Source organism: Canis lupus, chromosome 32, assembly GCF_048164855.1.
Source record: "Canis lupus baileyi chromosome 32, mCanLup2.hap1, whole genome shotgun sequence".
In the NCBI taxonomy this organism is placed as follows: domain Eukaryota; kingdom Metazoa; phylum Chordata; class Mammalia; order Carnivora; family Canidae; genus Canis; species Canis lupus.
In genome coordinates, this window is record NC_132869.1 from 37,953,470 (window position 1) to 37,980,422 (window position 26,953).

The 26,953-nt window shown below is 49.7% G+C and overlaps 1 protein-coding gene and 1 long non-coding RNA gene across 3 annotated transcripts; one reads left to right on the top strand and one right to left on the bottom strand.

The window, feature by feature from the left end:
* Positions 1-2,426: 2,426 nt before the first annotated feature.
* Positions 2,427-23,863, bottom strand: LARP6 (La ribonucleoprotein 6, translational regulator). The gene is made up of 3 exons (XM_072809443.1): positions 23,635-23,863; positions 8,455-8,665; positions 2,427-3,929 (listed from the first exon to the last, which is right to left on the bottom strand). Exons 1-3 carry the CDS (start codon positions 23,823-23,825, stop codon positions 2,862-2,864), a joined length of 1,470 nt encoding a protein of 489 aa, XP_072665544.1. The 5' UTR covers positions 23,826-23,863; the 3' UTR covers positions 2,427-2,861.
* LOC140623225 (uncharacterized) lies at positions 22,830-26,953 on the top strand. 2 transcript variants are annotated; one of them, XR_012022890.1, is made up of 2 exons: positions 22,830-23,143; positions 26,388-26,953. It is a non-coding gene; the product is annotated as an uncharacterized lncRNA (long non-coding RNA). The 2 variants fall into 2 exon arrangements; XR_012022891.1 differs by lacking the exon at positions 22,830-23,143 and adding an exon at positions 24,059-24,221.

Consider the following 26,953-nt stretch of genomic DNA (forward strand, 5'->3'; position numbering starts at 1 on the left):
GGTTTTCATTAAAAATAACGAAACATCTGTAAAAATACTGTTGGCTGGGTTTCCCAGTCGAGCTATTCAAGAGAGGCCTGCTGTGCTAACAAACAGGAAGCCCGTGCCCCAGCTGAAGGTTTGACCCAAGACCTAGAGAGGTCAGGTTCATCAGCAGGTACTCAGGGGCTCCAGACCACTGTGAGTGGGGAAGGGTGACGTGTGCCTGCTGGCCTACCAAAGAGAGCAAGCCTCCGCCCGGAAAAAGGAGGAGAGGACGGATGTCTCTAAGCCTTACTGTTTACTCCATGTCCCCTCCTCATTCCAACGGACCAGGGTTTCCCAATGCTGCTTGCCCATTAGAATCACCCAGGGAGTTTCAAAACTGCTCCTCCCCAGGCCTCACCCCAGACCCAGTGAAACCAGACTGTCTTAGCGTGGACACAGGCAGCTTTGGAAAGCTCTCTAGGTCGTTCTAATGTGAGGCCAGGCCTAAGCACCAGCGCATCGGAAGAAGAGGTTGGACTTTGGGGATGACCAGAGAGCAGGGTGATTAATGACTTACACCTACAAGTACTTTTTGGTGCAGAAAGCACTTTTGCATACAGGCCTTATGTGAGGAGCAGCTACCGTCATCCACTGGGTGGATGGGGAAACCACAAATCAAAAAGATAATGGCTTGCTCGAGGTCAAATCATTATTTACCAGGAAAGCCAGGCCTACAACCCAGATCTGCTGACCACTAATTCAGGGTTCTTTCCTAAGGCCTACACAGGGTAATATTGCAGATGGAAGGCCAACTTCTTCTGTATTCACAGAAAAAGATGAGGGTGTTGGCATTTTTTAAAAGCAGTTATGGGGATCCCTGGGTGGCACAGCGGTTTAGCTCCTGCCTTTGGCCCAGGGCGCGATCCTGGAGACCCGGGATCGAATCCCAAATCGGGCTCCCGGTGCATGGAGCCTGCTTCTCCCTCTGCCTGTGTCTCTGCCTCTCTCTCTCTCTCTCTGTGACTATCATAAATAAATAAATAAATAAATAAATAAATAAATAAATAAATAAATAAATAAACAAACAGTTATGATCCATAGGAGTGAATCTAAAAATAGAGCTGCAGCTTGCATGCCGGAGCATGGAGGGATGGAACAGCCCGAAGGTAGCCAGGCCAGGAAGAGGGGGTGAGGCCCAGATGGCCCCGTGGCCCACGGGCAGGGGAACAGCTACGGGGAAGGATTGGCAAGGGTGAGTGGGAGCAGCGAGGGAGCAAGCACCAGGAGAGGCCTGGAGCTGGGCTGTGGCACTGCCCCGGGGGGAGGAGGCCTGGTGGCCCCGGGGCCCAGTGCAGGCTTTGGGGCCAATGGCTATCAGTGGTGGAAACGGCAGATCCAAATCATTCCTGGTGGCATTCACCAGTTAATAGGAATTCGGGGACTTACAGGGCGCTACCTTACTAACCAGATAATGATCAGCTGCTGATTTTTCTAGAACTGCATCATTAAACATACACTCTCGTTTTTCCATTCTCGCAATGGCTTGAGGTATCACCCTACCTCAGCAGCTTCATGTGTAAAACTGGTATACTGTCTTACAGAGACACCGATAGAACAAATGGAAGAATGTGTCTAGCAAAATGCCTAGCACATAGGAGGTGCTGAATAAATATTAGCACCTTCTGTGGCTGTTTCTTTTTTGACTGTGGCTGGTGAGGTTCAGAGATGCTGCGTACCATCTGGTGGTTCAGAGTATGGGCTCCGGAGCCAGACTGCTAGGTTCAAGCCAGCTCCACTAATCTAGCCGTTAGGCCCCGGACAGGCGAGTTAACCCACATAAAGTCTGTTTCTTCTGGTGTAAAATGGAGATAATATCTGGACCTTCCTGGGGCGGGGGAGGGAATTAAATGAGATAATGCACGGAGAACTCTAAGCATCGTCCCTGGCAGCTGATCTCTGTTCAGTAATGGTTAAGGAGACTGAATGGGATTGAGAATTCAATCAATTCAGTTATATGGGATGGAGACTGAATGTTGAATGAGAATTCAGCAGGACTTGTCTCAAATCCCCCAAACGGCGAGTGGGTGAGCCCGCACTGGATGCAGGCCCTTGCTCTTTGCACGACACCAGGGCAGCTTCCAGGGACAAGGGACATTAACCAAGGAAAAGGAGCCGGTCTGGGGACCACATCCGGAGAGCTTGGTCTCTACCAAGCAGCCTGGGCCCGGGTAGGATTCCTTGTGATGAGCCACATGGTCCTTTGACATCTGCACACGCTCTGCTGGCCTCTCAGGCTGCCGGAGCCCCCAGGGGAGCCCCAGGGCTGCCCGGGGCACGTTCAAGAGCTGTGTCTCTCTTCGGCCCCCCACACCTCCCGACATACCACCCACAGCCTTCTCAGGCAGACACTGACTTTTGTCATGCACCACCCAGGACCTCAGAGCCAGCACTCCCAGGAGGGTGTTTTATTATTTATTCACTGGGCAGGGAATATACACTGGGTCCCAGAGGCCACCACGCTACCGGCTTACCAAGTTGCCATTACACGACACAACTCCGGGGGCTCTCAGGAAGCCCCTGGGGGCCCCGCCAAGGACAACTCAGGGACCTCCGGGAGGAACTGGGCCCTGAAGAAGAGACCGGCGGCCTGCCCAGCCGTGGGGAACCTCTGTCCCATGGCCCTGCAGAGCCGGAACCTTCCAGACACATCGGGCATCATCAAAATAATGGTCATGCTGGTTGTTCTAGATGTTCTCAAAACCACAGCGTACCGGACAACTTAGATACGTTACAAATATATAAATTAAGAGGTCTACATGTATACAAAACCTTTCGATGGGGACTTAATTGCATTCTATGCCATGCCAGGAGCTGGTATTAAAAATAGAAGGTATTTATATACAGGCCCTGCCTCTCTCGTGTCCACCATGGAAGCCTCTGGTGTTGTCAGGGCCTCTGGGCAGTCTCAGCACCCCCACAGGTAACCCATCTGCACTCTGCATCTTCCGGGGCAGCAGGGGGCTCACACCAGGGCTCTTCTCCTGTGTCCCCATCTCAGCCAGGCGGCGCCTCCGAACCCACGGGCTGCCGGAGGGGGTGATGCTACTGTCAGAGGAATAATCCATGCACTTGCGGACGATCTCGGGACTGGTGCTACAGTTCAGCCTCCCCTCCTCGGCCAGTGGGGATTTTCTGGAAACGCCTTTGCGTTGAGCCAAGGGGCTGCTCCAGGGACTGGAGCACGGGGAGGCGTTGGGGCTCAGAAAGAGATTCTGGTGGCCAGAAGGGCTGAGCTTGTTGGTGATCACATGCCGGCGGCCAGCCATGGGGGACGTGGGGTTGCTCTCGGGGTCGGAGGAGCTGTTGGCGGAAGACTCGTCACCCATGTACTGCAGCTCCTCAACTCTCTTGTTGAGGGACTTGTTCAGGTGGATGCTTGCAGTGGGCTCCTCATCCTGGTTCTTGTCTTTGAGAGGTTTCTTTTTGGGTGGCTTCATGCCAATCAGGACAGCTTTCATGTTCTCCCTGCCCTGAGATTCTGTGCTCATAAACTCATGGGCTTTTATGGCCGCCTCCACCTCCTCAAACTCCACGATGGCACATTCCTGAGTCCCCACCTGGCTGTACCGGCTGCTGATCCTCCGGATATCAGGGGGCAGCTCCCTCCCGGGCTTGAGGATCCGTACCGACGAGATGACCCCAAAGGTCCCGAAGAGCTTGAGCAGGTGTTCCATTACCTTCTCCTGCACCCTTCCGTTCTTCGGAGGGGTGGCCAGGGCCCACAGCTTGGGGGACAGGTGGAGATCGTAGACCAGGAGCATCTTGCTCGGGAGGTTCTCGTTGGGGAAGAGCGGGACGGGGGTGGTCCGCCTCACCTTCCGGTGGTCTTCATTCAACTCGAGGGTCACCGAGTACTTCAAGGCATGCGCCGTGGTTCTCCAGTCCCGGGTAAGGTGTTTCACCTGAAGAAGACAGAGCACATCTGGAATGGTACCTATCGTCCTCACCCATCCTGCATCCTCTACAATCCCCCCCGCTCCTTTCCTCACCCCTCTGGAACATGCATAGCTAGAAGCACTGGCATTCGAAAGTCTAGTGAGTCAACGAACACGCTTCTGGCAATGTCAAGCAGTGCAGCGCAGTATAGACCAGCGCCGTCCGACAGAACTTTCTGCGGTGGTGGAGATTGGCTAGTCCACCCAAGTTTAGCGGTTAGAGCTGCAGGTCCTGCAACGAGGCTGTTAGATACGCGAGTGTAAGGCCCACCTCTGGCTGGCGGTTAAGACCTGACGTTTTTCAGCCTCCCACTGCCTCAACGCTCTCCTCAGCTGTCAAATGGAGACGCCAAGTGTGTCCACCTCACAGAGTCACCATGAGGATCAAATGAATAAATCAATAGATACAGATCGACCTCCGGACACACGTTATACAGACAGATGCAAAACTCGGTGTCTAGCTCATAGCGGGTACTGAGTATCATGTGCTACCATCCTGACGGGATTCAGAGATTGTAACACCCACATGCCTCTCTGAAGTCATGTTTCTCTGTTTACGCCATCTGATACACAGACAGTTCCAAAAGTTCTTTCATATTCCACTGCGGTATGTCCTGAAAACGATGTGGACTGTTTCGACTTGGAATAAAACCCAACTAGGGCCCCACGAAGAATGATGAAACAGTCCCTCCCTTCCTCGTCCTCCCAGAGTGGAAATTATGCATATCGACGTGCAGTATATGAAGGCTATATTTATATCGTAAAACAGTAATTTTCAAGAGGCCCACTTCCGCTGGAGGGAATGCCAGGGAAAATGAGTCATCCCATCCCACAGGAACAGTGGAGGTGGGTGGGGTGGGTAACCTGAGCCAGGAATGGCAAGATCACCCTGAGTGCTCTGAGGCCAGGCCAGTGCAGTCGCCGCAGAGGAGCCCTGAGACCAAACAGGAACTTCCCCAAACTCAAGAACAGAAGCTCGCTAACAGGGCGGCATGGGGGGAACCTGCAGAGCTACTGGTACCGGGCTCTAGCCTGTGGGCTGTGGGTGAAAAGGCCCAGATGTGGGCTTGGGTATGGGAACCACAAGTCACCTGCACAATCAATGGGCTGATCTCTGTGACACACACCAAGGACAGAGGGTCAGCAGAGGTCCTGGCAAAGGGCAGCTTTCAGGTGAACAGAGTCGATCAGGGATCCAGAAAGGGTGAAGATGAGGACCAAAGGTCACTGCCAGGTTGTAAGGAAGTCAGGCAGTAGCTCTCTGAGGGTGAAACAAGGGGGAACCTTCTCTAAAACTAGGCAAGAAGGGAGCAGTCAGGAGAGGAAGAAAAGCCACTGCCTAAGCCTGAAGCCTGAGCAAGGAATGCTCAGGGGAAGGCCGGCGCTGCCTTACTCCAAGGGCCAGAGAAGCTGACCGGAGACCACATCCAGTGGAGAGGGAAGTGAGCTCTGGCAAGGACCCAGCACCCCTCCAGAGCCAGAGTCTGCTGGGCCACGTCGGTTATGGCCTGAGCATCCTCAGCCTGCGTCCGCGAGCCTGTAGGAATGTCCAGGCACCATCTCGGACCAGGAGCCAGGGAGGCGCTGTCCTTGTGCGATTTACTAGAAGAACCTTGTAAGATTTTCAGAAACTGTCATTTCCCTGCTTGTCCTATGTGTCTCCTATTATGATTAGCAGGAAAAGTCCTTAGAATGAAAAGGGCCTTTGTTCTCATTTTGGAGGTGTTGGGGAGTCCATGTCTACTCTGGCCAGTTTTCAACAGAGCAGAGCCCTCCCAAGTACAGCCACAGTGGCAGCTTCAAAAGGAAGGGAAGGGCAGCCCGGGTGGCTCAGCGGCTTAGCGCCGCCTTCAGCCCAGGGCGTGATCCTGGAGACCCGGGATCGAGTCCCACGTCCGGCTCCCTGCAGGGAGCCTGCTTCTCCCTCTGCCTGTGTCCCTGCCTCTCTCTGTGTCTCTCATGAATAAATAAATAAAACCTTAAAAAAAAAAACAAAAAAGGAAGGAAAGTCAGGCTGGCTCTAAGGGTCCCTGGGGAGGAATAAAGGAATGTGCACTGGCTGCTTTGTTTTGGAGTCTCACAAATACTTTTGTGTAAGGGTTGGCTCACTGTTCTCGGACACATGTGATACCCTGATGTATCATCTCGATGGGACTTGGGGATTTTAACGTTCAAATACTTCCCTGAAGTTGCGTTTCGGCATGTACCCACTTGATACATGCAAGGTTCCGGGAGATCTTTCATATTTCAATGAAGAAGCTCCTGAAACTGGTGGGGATGGTTTCAGCTTGGAATAAAACCCAACTTGGGGCCTGGTGGAGAATGATGAGACAGTCCCTCCCTATAATATACATACATTGGTCTTTATCCCCTTCTTGGCACTCAGCTGTTGGAATCCTGTCAATTCTTGGTGACAAGAACACTAGGAGTATCTTTTGTTCTTATGAAGCAATTGTTTGGGGGAGGGGGGGTCCAGTCCTGGATGGTTCTTGGTTGAGGGTCAGTCACCAAAAAGACCAAACCATGATTAGAAGCTTGGAATTTCCAGGTGAAGGGAGAGGGACAGGAAATTAATAGCTGACCATGCCTGCATGAGGAGGCCTCTGTAAAAACCCCAATACTGTGGGGCTCAGGGCACTTCCAGGTTGGTGAATACATCCAGATACTGTGAAGGTGACACACCCCAACTCCCCAGGGACAGCAGCTTCTGCACTCACGACCTTGCTCTGCACATCTCTTCAGCTGGCTGTCCATCTGTATCCTTTATCATATCTTTTATTAAACTGGTAAATCGAAGCAAGTGTTTCCCTGAGTTCTGTGAGCTGTGCTAGCAAATAATCAAATCCAAGGGGGAGGAGGTCATGGGAAGCTGTGATTTGCAGCCAAGCTGAACGGAAGCTCTGGGTGACCTGGGGGCCTGCCATTGCCTCCCAGAGTGAGGGCAGTCTTGTGGGATTAACCCTTAAACTGTAGGATGTGATGCTATCTCCGAGGAGATACAGAACTGCTCGGCGGGGAACCCCGTCCCCCAACATATACACCTGGGGTCAGCGTTAGGAGTGTGGTAGTGGCGGGAGAGCAAAGGAGACACACAGGAGGAAGTGGAGGCTGCTTCTTTACAACATCAAGTGCCCCTTCCCTCCTCCCATACCCTGAAAACTCCTATGCATCCGCCAAGACCCGATTTCAACGTCACCACTTCTAGGAAGACTTCACAATCACCCAGGCAGGGTTACTCACTCTGATGAACACTACTTGTACCCCTGTTCCTTTACTGCCTGTGATCACGGTGCAATCCTTCGCAGACCTCCCTCCTTCACTGGGCTTTGCAAGCGCAGGGGAAATGCCTGCATTCGGGTCGTACATCCTGTGCCTGCCACAGCGCGCAGGGTGCCCAATGGACATGTTTGGTGAGTGGAGACAGGACAGAGGACAAGAGGGCAGACTATATCAGGAGGTGAGGCAGAGAACAGCTTCAGGGACAAGGGCTCCCCGCCAGGGCTCTCCGGCGAGGCGCACAGGCAGCCTGGCTGGGCCCCAGCTCTGACTTAGCCCGTTATGCAACAGGCCATGCGGTGCTTTGCTACTCTAGTAAATACGCGGCCCCCACGGAAGGCACAGGGTTCTTACTCCAGCTAGGCTGTCCACACTTGGAGACACAGGGAACTCACACCACAGTCCAGCTGCCTACAGAGCAGCAATCATCAGATGCCCCACATCCCCATAGAGGTGAGGATGCTGGTGTCACACGGCAAAGGCTGCTGGAGTCTTAAAGAAGCCTCATTCCCCAGAGTTCTGGGTGCTCCTCCTTCTTATTTATCCAACTGGACAAGTGAAAAGCCTGAGTTTCACACGCTTCTAGGCCTACAAGGTGTCTCTCAAGGCCACTGGGTCCCTGTGTCCTGGCACAACATCCTCCTGGCTGCCCACTTGCCTGGCAAGACTGCCTGAACTTTACTCAGAACGAGCACTTTCGTTTCATAAACTGCCGCTCGCTGACATTTGTCCCAACACCCAGGCCTCTCTCTCCCCCTCCTTTTTAAAGATTTTATTTATTCATGAGAGACACAGAGAGAGAGGCAGAGACACAGGCAGAGGGAGAAGCAGGCTCCCTGCGGGGAGCCCAATGTGGGACTCGATCCCGGGACCCCAGGGTCATGACCTGAACCAAAAGCAGAGGAAGAAGCAGGCTCCATGCGGGGAACCCGGTGTAGGACTCAATCCCAGGACCCCAGGATCACGATCTGAGCCAGAGGCAGACGCTCAACCACCGGGCCACCCAGGCGTCCCCCCAGGTCCCTTTCAACACTGTGGGGAGTTAAAGCGATCCTAAATCCCTGTTCTTGATCATTTTTCTCTATTTCATGCCCCGGGGGCCGGGGTGGGGTGGGGAAGGAATCGCTAGTCACCAAGGGTCAAGGGAGTAAAAGGTATTTAGGACTGCAGCCCAACACCCCTGACATCGAGTCCACCTGCGAGACGGAAGCCTTACCTTTTTGAAGGACGTGAGGAGCTTGACGCTCACGTAGCCCAGCTTGTTCCTCCTCACGTGCTTCAGTAGGAAGGCGTCCTTCTCCAGGTTTTCATCAGAAAAATAGAATTCGATCTGATCCACCAGCTTCCTGATTAACTCTTGGTCCGGGGGCTTCCACTCCTGCTCGCCATCGTCACGCTCGTTCTCGCCCCCGCTTGTCGTGGCACCCCTGGGAGCAGAAGGAGAGGCCGAGGGGTTACGGGATGAATCGTTGTCCCCCAACCCACCCCCCAGTTTCATATGCTGAAGTCCCAAAGCCCGGTATGTCAGAATGTGACCTCACTTGGAAGTAGGGCCTTGCAGACGTACTGAGTTTAAGATGAGGTCACACCACAGGGGGTGGCCCCTAATCCAACATGACTGGCGTCTTATAAAAAGGGAAAATTGGGGGCCATGAGCACATGGGAAGATGGAGGTAGAGGCCGGGGCGATGCAGCAGAAGCCCAGGAACATAGAAGGTTGCCAGCAAACCACCAGAAGCCAGGGGAGTGGCCTGGAACCAACCCATCCCGAGACCCTTGAAGGGGAGAGCTCCTCAGACCCCTTGATTTCTCACTTCTGGCCTCCAGAACCAGGAGGCAAAAAATTCTGCTGTGCTAAGCCACCCAGTGGGTGGTGCTTTGTTTCCTTAGCCCTAGGAAACCACACTGGGTCACACTTGAGCTTGGTTCCTCTGTGGCGGTGATCACCTGGCCACTCGGGGCTGGCTTTTGTCCAATCGGCTAAGAAATCGAGGGAATATAAGGGAAGGGAGAAGAACTGGGTAGGAAATATCAGAAAGGGAGACAGAACATGAAGACTCCTAACTCTGGGAAATGAACTAGGGGTGGTGGAAGGGGAGGAGGGCGGGGGGTGGGGGTGAATGGGTGACGGGCACTGAGGGGGGCACTTGACGGGATGAGCACTGGGTGTTATTCTATATGTTGGCAAATTGAACACCAATAAAAAATAAATTTATTATTAAAAAAATAAAATAAAATAAAAAGAAATCAAGCTTTTGTTTTTGACATGGACAGAGGGTCATTAAAATAACAACATCTTCTACTTACATTTACGTGCTGTTGTGCCATCGACAGGATGCTTTTCACATTCCCTTCTCATTCTTCCCTCCCCAGTCCACCCCCTAAATCCTGATTTCTAGAAGATGATTTAGCAGAGTAACTAAGAGTCCCAATCCTCGAGTTAGACCATGTAGGTTCGAGTCCTGCCATCACCATTTATTAGCTGAGTCAACTCAGGCGAGGACCTCCCCTGCCGCACCTCAGTCCCATTATCTGTACATTGGGAATCACAATAGTCATTGTCCCAACAGGACCGGCAGAAGATTAGTTGGACTAATACATAGAAATGCCCACATGAGCACCCGGCACACTCTCAGAACCCAGAGGTGACAGGTACATTCATTTGCCCCTCGGACCTAGGGTTGAAACTCAAATTTTCTGTCTCCAAAGCCAACACACATAATACTTTCCACGCTTTGTTGGGTTCCTGCCATGGAATCCGGAAACAATCTCATTCACCAGGGCCCTTCCAAATGAAACCCACACCCACCAGCAGCTCCAGTTGGACAGACTTTCTCCTCCTCTCCCCGAGAATATTAGGGTATGAGAACAAGCCGAAGAAATCCTGAGCAAAGCTTCTTTAGGGAGGCAAATCTTTCACTAAGGAATGACAAAAACTTCAAAGCCATAAACATTTAGGGGGTTTGTGATGATCTTGCATCACAGTTGACACCACTAATGAGAAGCTCCCAAAGTGAGCTCTCTCTGGCATATTTAATCAGCAAATAAAATTATGTGTTATACAATATCATATATATCTTATTTAATAAAAAAGATTGGTTAAAAATTACATCCAGAAATAAACATCACTGCTTTCCTATTTGGCAGTGAATTCTAATAACATGACTCTCAGACCCAGAGTCTCCATTAACGAGTTCTGAGTAGAGAGAGCATCTCCTGGGATGGATGCAAACATCCAGTCTACCTAAAGCATTCAGCGTGCTTCTCCTCTGTTGGGAGGACCTGCCCGGCTCCCCAGAGGGCTCAGAGAGTTCACGACAGCATATTTACACTAGCCAAGAGGTAGAGGTGTCTACTGATGGATGGACGGATGTGCAAAATGTGGTCTATCAATGCGCAGGAGGGAATATTATTCAGCTTTGAAAAGGAAATTCTGTCTCATGTTGCACCATGGACGGACCTTGAGGACGTTGTGCTAAGTGAAATACCCAGTTCCCAAAAGACAAATATTGCTGATGCCACTCATTTCAAGTACCTAGAATTGTCCAATTCATAGAGACAGAAAATAGAATGGCAGTTACCAAGGGCTGGGGAGTTAATATTTAATGGGTATGGAGTTTCAGGTGAAAAAGACAAAAAAGTTCTAGAGGTGGAAGGTGGTGATGGTTGCACAACAATGTGAACGTACTTAACGCCACAGAACTGCACGCTTAATAATGGTTAAGACGGTGAGTTCTATGTTATGTGTATTTTGCCACAATTTAAAAAAATGTATAAAGGAGGGCTTCGGCACACAAAAAAGTATGCATGTGAATACTATGTTTCCTCTATAAAGAAGCAAGCAGGGATGACTGCATCTGCTCAGGGTGTGATCCCGGGGTCCCGGGATCGAGTCCTGCAACGGGCTCCCGACAGGGAGCCTGCTTCTCCCTCTGCCTGTGTCTCTGCCTCTCTCTCTGTGTCTCTCATGAATAAATAAATAAAATCTTTAAACAAATAAGTAAATAAATAAGCAAGCAGTTAACATTTCCCTTGGATTGGGATTAAGCTCTTAAGTAAAATAATCAACCAATACACAAAAAGGGGGGAGGGGGCTCAGAGTGTAAAAGTCAACTATCACTATGATAGTTCAAAGCTGGAAAAGGTACATACATGTATGTCCTTCAACTCAAGCAAAATTTTCACTGACTCTTAACCCTCCACAACAACAAAAAACAACTGTGGAAGAGTCGAGATGAGACTAAAAATGGAAATAAATCTGACTCCCAATTTTTCAAATTTGGAAATTATAATTAGCATAAAAAGTAGGCGTCAGTTGATTTTAAAATGAAGAGTTGAGTTATTTGCCTGCAGATAGTCTGGAAATGGTTTTTGAAATACCACACCGGCGTCTGAAGACAAATGTGTACTGAAGAAAAAAAAATGGTCTGAGAGACTAACTTTAGAAGTATGTTTTTAAAAAAAAAAAGTCTTTTAAAAGTGAGATGACAGGGGGCACCTGGGTGGCTCAGTGGTTGAGCATCTGCTTTTGGCTCAGGTGGTGATCCCGGGGTCCTGGGATCGAGTTCTGCATTGGGATCTGTGCAGGGAGCCTGCTTCTGTCTCTGCGTCTTTCATGAATAAATAAATAAAATATTATTTTTTAAAACGTGGGATGGCAAACTAAGGGAATATATTAAGGCAGCCCATGAGCTAAAACAGGTCAAAGGCAACTTAGACATTAGACAAAGCTGAATAGTTTAGAAGTTTCTAGAAGCAAGCTATGGTAGACATTAGATTCATCCAATATCTAATAGCAAACTCTTTCTCACTTGCTTTCCTTTGTTAGGGAGGCTATTAAAAAAAAAAAAAAAAAAAAACAACCTACTTTCTCAGCCTCTGTTACAGGTAGTAGCCATTTGTCATGGGAAGGCCAATAAAACACACCTGAAAATCTCTTGGCCCTGCCTCTTCCCTTTTTATCCGTTTTGAGTGTAGATGTGATGGTTGGAGCTGTAGGAGCTATTTTACTACTACAAGAAAAAGGCCAAGTGAATTCGCCGGCCTGATTTATCGACATTAATGGCTCTTATATTATTGAGTTGTTGAACCAATCCCTCCCTCTGCTAACCTACCCGCAGATTTCTCATTACATGAGGGAGATAAAATCCATTTGTTTAATTCACTTGTTAGCTGGGTTTTCTATTACTTACAGATAAATAGTAGGATGGTCATACTGCATTGAGAAAAGTAGTCCTTAAATTATGCCAAAGGAAGGGTCAGTAGAGCCATCAATGGAATGAAAAAGGAGAAGTAAGATGGACAAAACGGATTTTCACTTTATTAGAGAAAGTTTATCCCCTAACTAGTAGTTAAAATAGGCTGAATGTACCATAGACAGTAATTACAAATGCATTGGGAAGTCTGAGCCCCACCGACGAGGATGAGAATAGCTGGAGTCAGAGTGAAGTGTGGGATAATGCCCAGTGAAGAGTTTTGAGGGGACTCAGGTATTAGCAAAATGGTCTAACTTACTACAAACAGCAAGTAAATCAGAGGTGACCAGGCCATCAAAGGGACCCCCAGCCTAGTAAGTCCTACTCCCCAACTAAAATATGCTAACACAAAGAGTAAACTCATAAACAAAACATAATTGAAGGATGGGGACATAATTTCTCAATTTCTCCAGTGCCCCTTCTAGAGCCTTCTGATCTTCCCAAGGTGTGCCATGGGAAGCCTTTCCTCCCTGCAGGTGACTCTCTCAAACTTGATTGAGAAAACGAATCAGACCTGCCCAGAGCTCCCCTGTGCACCCCGCCGCCCCCCGTCCCCGCAAACTCATTCTGTTTGTCTGGGCATCTGCCAAAGCATCCATTTGCCGCATCCAGATGCCTTTTCTCCACCTTGGTCCTCTTGCCCCCACTGCAGGATGGGACTCAGCTGACCACCTTCTTTTCAGTACTCCTCTCCCCGGGCTTCTGTGACTTGCTTTCTGATTCTTCTCCCTATTTAACTGCCCTTCCAGACTATTCATTCTGCTCCCGTTTCTCCAAGGATCTATCCTTGACTCTTTATCCCCTGGTGGTCTCTACACTTCAGCCCCTGGAGAGCTCACCCATTTCAGATCTGCCTCCTCCCACCCCTCCATCCTTCTCTCGCCCTCAATTCCTAATGCCAGCCTGATGCCTGGAGAGCCTGTGAATACTTAGAATCCAATACGTCCAGCGTTGAGCTGCCACCTTCTGCAGAGCTCGACCTCGGGGAGTACTGACGTCTAGACCTGACGAGGGACATTCCATCTGGGAAGCTCATCTTTCATGCAGTTTCATGGTAAACAATCCACATTGGGGGTTGGGAGAGGGGGGATGACTCTGTGTCAGTTATTTGCACTCACTTAGTAGACAGACAGGTAGCCAGGGATTCCAGAACAGGTGGGCAGCCCTGGGGAGGTGATAAAAACTCCTACACAAGTACAGGGGTGAACCTCTTGCACCCTAGGACTCCCTCTCTGCATGGGTGCTGTCAGCGGCAACTTGCATCTCCAAAGGGGACCTCAAAAGAGAGGCAAGGCCTGTTTGCATATCTGGGGGGCATGCTGCCTTGTTTCCCGGTTCATGCAACAGCCTTTGAATGAAAAAGACCCCGTATATCCTTTACGAACATCGAAGAAGTTTATATCCCTTAAATATGAACGTTGGTAATGTTTTGCAATTACAACTGTCCTGTAAAGACCATATATCTTCCCTCCCAAACTGCCCCATTAACTACTTTCCCCCATTCACTCTTCTCTGCATTTAGGCTCAAAATCCAAGATGCATCTTTTAGCCTTCTCTTTTGCCCCCACACTGAGCCAATTATAAAGTGTTGATATTATTCTGCAGTGTCTCACATCTGTTCTCTTTTCCATTCCAACTGTCCTCCTTACTTCTCCCCTGGACACTTTTAATAGCTCATCAAAAATGAATCTTCAATAATAAAGCAATACATACACGTAGCAAAAAATAAAACAAAATAGTACATAACTTATAAGGAAGCAACGATTCCCCACTTCACCTCTCCTCCCTAGAGGCAACCTCTATTCAACTGTTTCTTTCTTAGAAGAGCTGCCCTGTGGTTCTACAAAACATGCTCATGGTTCTATTTCTCACTTGCCAATTTTCGACATTCTCTATTCATGTCCTATTATATAACTTGAGGGTTTGGGGTCACTCATCTCCCAAAGCTTCTTCTTTTAATATTTAAATTTTTATATTATTTTTGAGCTTTTTATTAGCCTTCTAATTGTGTTGTAAAATAATACACTTAATGGGGCACCTGGGTAGCTCAGCTGGTTGAGTGTCTGCCTTCAGCTCAGATTGTGATCTTGGAGTCCTGAGATTGAGCCCTGGGTTGGGCTCCCTGCTCAGCGGCAGGGAGGGGGGTCTACTTCTCCCTTTCCCTTTGCCTTCCACCCCCCCCAAAATAAATATACAATCTTTAAAAATAAAAAATAAAATAATACACTTAAAATTCTGTTTCTTACTCCATCAACATTAAATGTATTTCTCACTTCCTCATTACACACGATGTATCTGTTATGACCCCATCTTCTTCTTTGCCTCTCCTTCCACTTCCAACCTTTCAAATTCTATCAGATGTACCTTTATTTTATTTTGTATGGTTCATTATGTTTACATTCTATTCTGTAACACATTCCATGTTTTGTCTATAGATTCTAAAGGTTGAAAGTCAATTGCTGTACTTATTTTTATGACTATACATATATTGCTCTGCAGGACAAAGGCATTTGCTAAGATTATATTTCTTTCTAAAGTCCTATTACTTGACTGACTACTTGGATTGATCCTCTATGGCTCCTATCCTTTCTTTCATGTGGTCTGTCTTTGTCTTTGTCTTTAATTTAAAGGGCAACAGATGTTCTGACATTACCTTTCAATCTTCCTTGATGAATTTTTTAATTTCAGGAATTATATAATCTCTAAGAACTCTTTTATGTCTTTAGATTGCTCCTTTTTAAAAGCATCCTGTTCTTGTTTTGCAGATGCAATATCTTAAATTCTCTCTCAGGTACTAACCAGAGTATATATATTTTTGTAGTCTCTTTGTTTCCAACATGTCACCTCTATATCTTCTGGGGTCAGTTTTTCATTTAATTTCATGTAACAGGTTTTCTTCATGTGACTGGTAATCGATCATCCTTTCTCTATTAAATTTTTTAAGTTTTTTTAAGATTTAATTTATTAATTTGAGAGACAGTGTATTAGGGAGACAGAGCAAGCATAAATGAGGGAGCAGAAGAAGAGGGAGAAGCAGGCTCCCCATTGATTAGGGAGCCCAAAGTGCGGCTTGACCCCAGGACCCTGGGATCATGACCTGAGTGAAAGGCAGATGCTTAACCTACTGAGCCACCCAGGTGCCCCAATTAAACAATTTTTAAACAAACTTATATTAGAATAATTCCAGATTTACAGAAAAAATGTGAAAATAGTACAAAGAGTTTCCATATAGCCCACATCAGGCTTCTTTTATTATTAATATTTTGCATTAGCACAGTACATTTAATGCACACGAACCACAATAATGTAAAAATAAATGTTTATTTTGTGTATACAGTTCTTAGACCCTGTAAACATTCCACATTATCTATTCCATTTAAAAACTGCTTTTAAAAAGCTGTCTAACCCATTGTGATTTTCTGAAAAGCCTGCTGCTAAAATCCTTGATTTTAATGATAAATACGGGCTGGACAACAAACAATTCTATTTCTCCAAGTCAATACATTATTAGCTGAAGTCCATACTTTATTCAATTTCCTTAGTTTTTACCTAATGGTCTTTTTCTCTTGCAGGATCCCATCCAGGATACTATATATTACATTTGGTCACCACATCTCCCCGGGCTCCTCTTTGGACAGTTTCTCAGGCTTTCTTTGTTTTTAATGACCTTGACTGTGTTGAGGAGTACTGGTCAGATATACTGTAGACTGCCCTTTCTTTTGAGATTTATCTGATTTTTTTTTTTTATGATTAGATGGTATATATGGGTTTAAGGGAAGAGGAACACAGAGGTAAATTTCCATTCTCATCACATCATATCAGGGGGTCAATCAACATACCAGATCATTGTGGATGTTGACCTGGCTGAAGTCATGTTATCTGGTGTCTCCACTGCGAAGTTACTATTTCCCCTCACTTCAACATCATGCACTTCGGAAGAGAGTCACTGTATGCAGTCCACACTTCGGAAGTGGGGAGTTGTGCTCCATGACCATTTATTTTGAAAAATGAAGGTCTGGGTTGCTTTTTCATGGTGGGTTACGTAGGTTCCCTCCATAGTCCTATACTGTGACTGATTTTCTTCCTAGATGGTTCTATAGACGTGGGTGGGGGCATGCCAGCTGGCAGGCTTCACTGTAGGGCAGACAGGCAGGAAATTATTAAATATGAGCTTTATATGGAGAAGAACTTACTCTGGAGGTACCAGCTCTACCTTAGCAGCCCTAGCTCACCTGTTAGCTCATTCAATTCCTTTAGAAAATAATCTTATTTCTTCTTTTTCTCCTTGAAAAGTAAATAGTAGGTTGGTTGCTACTTTTCATGGTCAGGAGGAGAGGTAAGGCAATTGTTCTAAAGGCAGGCAGAATTTAAATTGCCTCTCAGATATCAGTATCCCTTTTAATTCCTGCATCCTTCACACATTTCCAGAATCTTTCCAGGGTTCTGTTTTCCGGCCTCCTCCCACCTCCCCCTACTCCACTCCTGTTGTATTTTGAGTTAAGCCTCTTCCACTCTGTGCCTTATTACATGTTTTAAAGAACAGATATGTCACTGCTCTACTTTAATACTAATACTAATGTTCTCTAGTCTGTTAAATAAAATCCTAAGTCGTTAGCTCTTTATTCAGATTCATTTCGAATATGGCTATCACCAGCTTCTACACGTATTTCTGTCTATTTCCTTTCAGATCCGCTGTTCTAAAATAAAAGCAAATAAAAGACTAACAGGTCCCTCTAAGTGTCACAAGGTTTCTGGACTCTATCCCTTTGTGCATGCTGTTCCATCACCTTGAACATCCTGCCTCTATCTCTCAGGTCCAAATCCTAACCACACGTCAAGCTCCATCTCAACTGCAACTTCTCCTAGCACTTGCCTGTACTTGTATCAGAGCTACTCTGTGCATTATCTTATTAGTGCCCTGAGCCCTAAGCCTGAAGGATAGGATTCACATTGGTTTCTTTCATTCTGGCACCAACCCAGAGCCTTGCATATAGTAGGAATTTACAAAGCATCACCAATGTAAAGTGAATAGCTTCTGTAAGGGCAAATCACACCTATCAGGATTCTTGGAGACAGGAAGTATGGTTACTGGTAAATATGTCATTAGTGGCCTTTCAAGAGGACTTTGAAAAAATAATGTACATTTATGTTTACATTATTGTAAATTGGGGGTACTGATGTGTTCATTTAATAGCTGTAAACCTGCTAGAAATGAAAAACAAAGGGTAGAAATAAGAAGGCACATTTCAAAACACATGATTGGGCGGGCTCCAGAGATCAGTGTTGAAATATTTATCGTATTTTAACTAACCTAGAGAAATAAGTACAGCATAAAATCTCCATAGTTGCCTTTCTCATAAAAATCTCAAGATAGGGGCACCTGGGTGGCTCAGCGGTTGAGCATCTGCCTTCGGCTCAGGTCATGATCCCGGAATCCTGGGATCAAGTCCCATATCGGGCTCCCCACAGGGAGCCTGCTTCTTCCCTCTGCCTATGTCTCTGCCTCTCTCTGTGTGTCTGTCATGAATAAATAAAATCTTTTTTAAAAAATCTCAAGATAATCTGGAGATATTAACTGAATGGTAAGCAAATGACACCTTATGAATAAAAATATTCAAAATAAAATGGTGGAATAATGAGCTCCTGACTGTGGCTTTCAACAAAGAAAAGCGCTCCTGGACTCATCATCTATCCTGCAGATGGTCTAATATGGTGCTTTGGCCACTGATGCCAGGAAAATGGTGGATAGAAACTAGGAGGACATGGACCAAAAAAGAGAAAGCATCATTTATGAAAAACACCAGGGTCCGGTACTATCTGTGTATATAGTTCCTGTTGATTTGCCTCTAGAAAAAGATAATCTGAAAAGGCTGTAAAAATAATACAAGGGCAGATTCAAAAGATACAGGTTTAGAGACAAGCTGGAAACGTATATGGGGACGTGTTCAACTTTGGATAAGGCATTATAGGAACAATTATATTTTGGATGCCAGTAGCAGGGGCCCCATACTATGCCTGGTGGCCCCTGGGTTCTTGCAGACTTATTACAGACATCACGATCTTCCTCTCTAACCCCACCTTCTGTCGTGCTATTCTGGCCTAATTCCTCGGGCCTGCGAAAGGAGTACAGCTAGTGGATGTCTCTGCATGTCTAAACAGTATAGTTTGTGGTGTGAAGCAGGGATAATGTATGCAGAGCACTTAGTTCCACATCTGGTACATAATTGGCATTAATAAATGGAGCCTTTCACTATCGTCATCCAGAACAGAGAAAAGATAGCTTGTGCAACAACCCTGAAACATCCTGGAGAGAAAGGATCCTTGATGATTCTGTTTGTTAAATGAAGGTATGCTTCAGTGATTTTATTATTCACGATAATATCTGGTATTATGATTTTAAATCATTTTTACACATTGTGAGACAAAGCAAAAAAGTGAACACATTAATGTTATTAGTTTTCAGGATTGTCAGTGCAGAAAAATAAAAGAAGTAAAATAAAACCTATGTCAAATACAAATTGGAATTATCAACATAAACTTATTTTTTTTAACGTATTTCCTAGCTCTGTTGAAAGGGCCTAAAACCAATACTGCCCCAGTAGAAATTAGCACTCTTAATTCCAGGTCTTGGTTTCTAAACACCTTTCCACTAGTATTTGAAAAATACCAGCCACAGGGATACTTGTGGAAATGGCTAGATCCTATGCCTGGAGTAGGAAAAGTATAAGGTGAGCCCAGCCTATCTAGGATCACAAAACAAGAAAGTGCTCAAAGACTCAGCGGCATGTTCCAAAAGGCTATGCTGAAGCCAGTCTGAAGGGGCTCCCCTACTTAATCAGGGATAGTTTGAACATCAAAAAGAATTGTAACTAATTTTTAAAAAGTGAATAAAAAAAAAAAAGTCCATGAATCAAGGAGGGCCAAAAGGCGGGCTCTGATTTAAATTATTTGATGTGACTATTATACCCATTCCTCTCTTTGAAAACTGGTCATTAAGCATTTAGGTTGCCTTGTTAGGAAGAACTCTTGTTCAATCCCGGATGACAAGGCAAAGCTCTCTTACATAGAAGAATACCAGCTAATAAATGCACAAAGGATAATAAAATTAGAAAATCACTAATTTGTAATTCCCGGAGGAACTGACTCAGGCAAGGATCATCAGCAGATGCTAAAACCATAGGGCCTTGGTGAAAGAATAAGCACAGGAAGCTTACATATTACTTGTTAACTGCAAAGAGAGCGACACATCTTCACAATGAAGAGATCACCTTAGTCAGGTGGTCAAATTAGAGCATCACTTTGGTGAAAGCTGCCTGAGGTGATGCAACAAAAAGTCTGTGGCATCGCCTATGAGGTGTTCTTGCCAGAATGTTTAATCTGAATCGAATCAAGCCCTTAGCCTACCTTCTAATTTACAGGAAACACAGGGTACAAAGGAGCAAGTTACACTAGATGATCAGAACAAAATCAGACCAATTCAAACTGGGAAACATTCAACAAGACATCTGGCCTCTTATTTCAAAATAGCAACGCATCAAAGAAAAAAGTGTGAATGTTCTAGATTAAAAGATCCTAAAGAGACATAATAGGCAAATGCCACCACCTGGATTGGATTCTGGTTGGAGGAGAAAAAGAAAGATCAACAAAATACAACGTGGAACGATTAGGGGGAAACCTAAATATGAAACTCGGCTATGAGATCATTTTAGGGATTAAACCAAGGAATCATTGTTAATTCTCTTAATTGCAGTAACAGTATTATGGTTGTACAGGACAGTGTCATTAGCAAGAACTCCCAAATAAAGTGCTTAGGGTACAGTAAGTCTCGTGTATATTTTCAAATGGTTCAGAGAAAACCACCCAGAAGTCCATCAAACAAATATGGCAAAATATTAACAACTGTTAAATCTAGATGGTGCGTGTATGAATGCTCACAATACTACTCCTTTACATGTTATGTTTGAAATTTTTATTTCAAAAAAGGTGAGAATAAAAAGAAAGACACCTTTTTGGTGAGAGAGGGGTGGGGAGAAGACTAAAGAACATTTTTCTTATTTCCATGTATTGCTCGTACCCCAGGGAAAAGCCAAGTATTGGGCTGATACTGGCGGTATATACAGCGAGGACTAAGGCGAGGGCACTGCCTTCAAGGATCTCACTGCTTAGTGGTGGTGGAAAACCACACAAATACTTCAACCCAATGGCCTGATGCAATGACAGAGACATGCATTTATGCAATAACTATTTAGGGGCACCCACCGCATGCCGGGTGCTGGGGATACAATGAGAGCAAGGCAAGCATGGTTCCTGAATTCATGATGCTCATAGTCTTATGAGGGAGACAGAAATATATAGTTACAATTTAGGTAAATGTCAGGTATAACCTGTGCAGAGTACTACAGCAGCATGAAGGATAGGAAACAAACAGCTTTGGGGTGAGGGTTGGGGGCTGTGGAGATGAAGCGGTCAAGTGGGGTTTGGTTTTGGTTCTGTTTTTTTCAGTTTCAGAGGTAGAGGTTAGTGATTCATCAGTTGCATGAACACTCAATGCTCACTCCATCACGTGCCCTCCCTAATGGCCATCACCCAGTTACCCCATTCCCCACCCATTTCTCCTCCAGCAACCCTCAGTTTGTTTCCTAGAGTTTGGTATCTCTTGTGTTTGCCCCCCTCTCCGTTTTCATCTTATTTTATTTTTCCTTCCCTTCCCCTGTGTTCTTGTTTTGTTTCTTAAATTCCACATGAGTGAAATCATATGATCATTTTCTTTCTCTGATTGACTTATTTGACTCAGAATAATACCCTCTACCCTCTAGTTCCATTCATGTCATTGCAAAAGCCAAGATGTCATTCTTTTTGACGGCCGAGCAGTATTCCAATGCAACGGAATACTCTTCTTTATCCATTCATCTGTCGACAGACATCTGGGCTCTTTCTGTAGTTTGGCTCTTGTGGAAACTGCTGTCATAAACATTGGGGTGCAGGTGCCCCTTTGAATCGCTATGTCTGTATCCTTTGGATAAACACCCAGTAGAAGCAGTGAAGTTTGAAGGCTGACTAGGGATCAATCAATCGTTCAGACCCAGAGGAGGAAATGCAAAGGCATGTAGATGCAGAAATAGGTTCAGGAATCCGGAGAGGTTAGTGCTGTGGGTGCAGGAATTCTAAGGCAGACAGGGAAAGAAGCTATGGGCCCAGGGGATGACGTGGGTAGGTGCCACATCTCAACAAACAGCTTTAGGAACCTGGGCTTTCTCCTGAAGGCTCTGGAAGCTGAGAAGTGTCCCCACGGGGTGGAGGCTGCTGCTATGCCAGGCTGGCCCAAACAAGGGGGCAGCACGGGTCCTGTTCTTGGCTGTGTTCTCGTGCTCCGGATTTCTGCCTGCTGGGCTCTGCCAGCTGCACCGCCCTGAAGAGGCTCCAGGGATTTTCCAGGGTCAACTCTCTGCCAGTGGCAGCAGGAAATGCTTCAAACTGAACGCTCCAGGCGAGTCCAGTCCCTGGAGTTGGGAGTGACAGGTGGCTCCGGAGAGAGTGCAGGAGGCGGGGGCAAGAAGCCCACCCAAATGACGATCGCGTTCTCCTAGATCTCCACAGGGAGATCTTTCCAGGCCCAAGAAATAATACTTAGGGCTTGAATCCTTGCTAGCCGTGCAATCTCAAAACTTAGTCCCCGGTAGTGACTAAGGACTTCCCCACAGTCACAGGCAAAGGAAATCAGAAGGCTCAGCCACTCCGAGCTACTTTACATAACCTCTGAAATTATTTGAGTGGGTGGCCGCCTTCTCCTCAAGATTGAGATGTCAGTGACTATGAATCCATTATTTTTATCCTCAGCGCAGAGGTGAATGAATGAGTGAATGAATGAATCAGGCTTTACAGTATGCGCAGTGCTGATAAGGCTACTGGAGCTACTGTGTCACCTGCTACGACTCAGCTTTTCTGCTTTAAACTGTTGGCTTGGGCTTTCCTCCTCAAATACCTCTGTCTCCACGGAAATGCTCTGAACCTCTGGGTCCCTGCACCCAGACCTCTTCCACTGCAGAAGGACCGGCAGTGGCTCTGGGGACTCAGTATCCTCAGGCCTTCAGTTGAGCACTCTGCCCACGAAGGCTGGAGGGTCCTGACGTCTAAAAAGTAGGCGCACAGAAACCCTGAAGAAAGAGGGTTCTTCCTAAGTTCCCGTGGGCATTTCCCAGAATTTGCAAGATGTGCCATTGCTCTACTCTGCTGGCTCCGGAGACTCCATACCCCAGCTCCTTCCAACAGCAGGCACTAAACCACCCACCCGAAAGGCGCGGGCGTTGGTGGACGCAAGTCCGAGGTCTCCGGCTGATGACAGAGCCCAGGGCCCAAAGGCACGGTTAGTTAGACAGGTGCCTTCTGGTGCCATAACGGCTCCAGCCTGCCCATCACTCAGGGACCCAACAAGCAAGGCAGCAAGATGATGATGCAAGCACCCAAGTCAGCTGGCGGAGGCTGCGTGAAAATGGGAATCCCCGGCCCGCGAGGGCGCAAGCAACAAGCCTTGAGCTGATCCCAAATCAGAGCAGGGGACACCAGGAAATCACTCCTCGCAGCCCCCCCCCCCCCCCCGCAGGAAGAGTCAGCCGGGCCTGGGCTGCCCGCATCCCGGTGGACTGAAGCTAGGTGGGGCCCGCGCGTGGGCAGGCGCCCGGTGGGGGGGGTCTCGCGGCGGGGAGGGTCCTTGGGAAGGTCCCGGGGGAGCGCGCGTGAGGAGAGCCTCCCCCGGGGCAGAGGATGGCGAGGATGGCCCAGGAAGGAATCCCTCCCCGTCCCGGCCCGGCCCACGTCTGGGCCCCTTAGAGCAACGCCGCCACCCCCCACCCCCGGGGCTCGGGCCCGCGACCCAGCGGCGGACTGCGGGTGCTGGGCCGGCGGGACAACCGCAGCCGCCCCCCTGCGCGCCCTGCGCTCCCTGCGCTCCCCCTCCCCGCCGGCCTGCCGGGCCCGGGGCGCTCCCCCCTCTCCCTCGCCGCGCCCCCCTGCGCTCCCCGCGCCCCCCGCGCCCCCGGCCCCCGCTGGCCCGGCCCCGGGGCGCTCCCCCCGCGCCCCCCTGCGCCCCCCGCGCCCCCGCCGGCCCGGCCCTTGGGCGCATCCCCCCACCCCCCCGCGCCTACCCGTGCCCGCGGCTCGGCTCCTCCTCGCTGGCGCTGCCCCAGCCGGGGCTCAGGTACCGGGCCGGGTCCCCCGCGCCGCCCGCCGCCCCCTCCTCCTCGTCCTCCGGCCCCTCCACGTCCTCGGCCTCCTGAATGGCGACGCGGATCTGCACCGCGGGCCCGGGCGGCGCCTCCTCGCCGGCCTGGGCCATGGCTCCCGGCCGCGCGGGGACAGTCGGGCGGCGGGGCCCGCGGCGAGGGGCCGGGGGAGGGGCCGGGGTCGCGGCGCCCCGCCCCGCACCGCCGCCGCCGCCGCCGCCGCCCCCGCCCCCGCCCCGGCCGCCAGCCGCCGCCGCCAGCCGCGCGCCAGACCAGGCGGGGCGCCTCCTCCGCGCTCGCCGCGCCCCCGCCCGCCCCGACGCCGCCCGCCGCGCCCGCCCCGCCCGCCCGCGCTGACCCGCCGAGACCACCCGCGTCCCCACCTGGCTCTCGGGGCACAGCCGCCCCACACCGGGCGCCCGGGACGTCGGGGACTTGGTTCCCCCGCGCCCGGGGCCCGGGATTCCGAGTGCGCCCCGGAGCCGCCCCCGCTCCAGTTAGGGCACCAGGTAGGGCCCCCGAGCCGCAGCCGCTCCAGTTAGGGCACCAGGTAGGGACCGTGCGGGCCCCCGGAGCCGCCCCCGCTCCAGTTAGGGCACCAGGCAGGGACCGTGCAGCCCCGGAGCCACCCCCGCTCCAGTTAGGGCACCGGGCAGGGACCGTGCAGCCCCGGAGCCACCCCCGCTCCAGTTAGGGCACCAGGTAGGGACCCTGCGGGCCCCCAGAGCCGCCCCCGCTCCAGTTAGGGCACCAGGTAGGGACGGTGCGGGCCCCCGGAGCCGCCCCCGCTCCAGTTAGGGCACCAGGTAGGGACGGTGCGGGCCCCCGGAGCCGCCCCCGCTCCAGTTAGGGCACCAGGTAGGGACCGTGCGGGCCCCCGAAGCCGCACCCGCTCCAGTTAGGGCACCAGGTAGGGACCGTGCGGGCCCCGGAGTCTCACCCGCTCTAGTTAGGGCACCAGGTAGGGACCCTGCGGGCCCTGGAGCTGCACCCGCTCTAGTTAGGACACCAGGTAGGGACCATGCGGGCCCCCGAGCCGCCCCCGCTCCAGTTAGGGCACCAGGTAGGGACCGTGCGGGCCCCCGGAGCCGCCCCCGCTCCAGTTAGGGCACCAGGTAGGGACCCTGCGGGCCCCCAGAGCCGCCCCCGCTCCAGTTAGGGCACCAGGTAGGGACGGTGCGGGCCCCCAGAGCCGCCCCCGCTCCAGTTAGGGCACCAGGTAGGGACCGTGCGGGCCCCCGGAGCCGCCCCCGCTCCAGTTAGGGCACCAGGTAGGGCCCCCGGAGCCGCCCCCGCTCCAGTTAGGGCACCAGGTAGGGACCCTGCGGGCCCCCAGAGCCGCCCCCGCTCCAGTTAGGGCACCAGGTAGGGACCGTGCGGGCCCCCGGAGCCGCCCCCGCTCCAGTTAGGGCACCAGGTAGGGACCGTGCGGGCCCCCGAAGCTGCACCCGCTCCAGTTAGGGCACCAGGTAGGGACCGTGCGGCCCCGGAGTCGCCCCCGCTCCAGTTAGGGCACCAGGTAGGGACCGTGCGGGCCCCCGGAGCCGCCCCGCTCCAGTTAGGGCACCAGGTAGGGCCCCGGAGCCGCAGCCGCTCTAGTTAGGGCACCAGGTAGGGACCGTGCGGGCCCTGGAGCTGCACCCGCTCTAGTTAGGGCACCAGGTAGGGACCCTGCGGGCCCTGGAGCTGCACCCGCTCTAGTTAGGACACCAGGTAGGGACCATGCGGGCCCCCGAGCCGCCCCCGCTCCAGTTAGTGCACCAGGTAGGGACCGTGCGGGGCCCCGGAGCTGCACCCTCTCCAGTTAGGGCACCAGGTAGGGACCGTGCAGGGCCCCGGAGCTGCACCCGCTCTAGTTAGGGCACCAGGTAGGGACCGTGCGGGTCCCAGAGCCGCAGCCGCTCCAGTAAGGGCACCAGGTAGGAACGCACATTCCCGGGGCCCACCCGAGCTCCCGAAGTGGGATCTAGGACTGAACTCCGTGTTATCAACGGCTTGCCAAGCGATGCCCAAGTTCCCTAAACTTTGAAAGCCACTGCCCTGCGGCGCTTCTTAATGCGCCCTGCCCATCATATTGCTGAATGAATAAAGGGGGCTATGGAAATGCCAGTATGCTCGAAAATCCTGTTCCTAGTTAGCTTTAAATGGGTTCCATGGCAACCCTGTAAATGTGACCCAGAAACCAGGGACATAAACACGGACTTAAATAAAACCTGAATGTGCTTCCATGAAGCTCTTAATTTACCTTCTTAAACATAATTAATTATATTAATTTGCCCACCTAGTGCTCTAAAAGAACGGACCCCCTGGACCAATCAGTACATTTTGCTAGAGGAAAGCCAATCAGAGAGGCTCCAGAAATGGAGTCTCTTGGAAAACACTGACCTTGTAAAAGAACACCATGTGTGGCCCCCCTGAGTGTCTGGGCTGGGGTCAGGAGAGACCCAGGGGTGTAGCAAATCTTTTTAAGATTTGACTGGAGGAGCACCTAGGTGGTTCTGCGGTTGGGCGTGACCCCAGGGTCCTGGGATCGAGTCCCCCATCTGGCTCCCCACAGGGAGCCTGCTTCTCCCTCTGCCTGGGTCTCTGCTTCTCTCTCTGTGTCTCTCAAAAATAGATAAATGAAAATTTAAAAAAATAAATTTGACTGGAAGGTGCATCTCTTTCTTTGCCAGATCTCTTTTGATTGAAGGCGCCATAGAATGAGTAAGTGAAGGAAGAAAGAGACCCTTGGTGTCTGTGCCAGAACAGCTCACAGCCTGCGTCTGAGCTACAAGGAGGAAGAGGCAAGAAGCTCACAAGATCTGTTCCAAGCAAGCTGTGCCTCCCACCAGGATTTTAAGCTGCTATACACCTGGTCCACTGTGATGAGGATCAAGAGGAGAGAGATTTGCAGCCCTCTCCACACCTCCTGTTCTGATAACTTGAGCTCCTGATTTTCACAAAGCAATCCACATTATCTCATTTAAATCCTCTTGTATGGAAAAGACAGCAAAGGTTATTATCCTTATCCACACCAATGGCTCTTATTTGTACCAAGTCCTGCAGTTTATGAAGGATTCGTACATACAGACTATCTCAGAGTTCCCAATTGTCCAATAAGAGAGAACCCTGGAAAATGTTCTGAAAATTTGGACTCCTAGGCTCCCATAGTTTAAGAAATAGCAGTTGGCAGGTGTATCTGGCCTGCAGAAGTGTTTTATTTGGTGGAGTTTAGAAAAAAATAAATGAAATCAATATG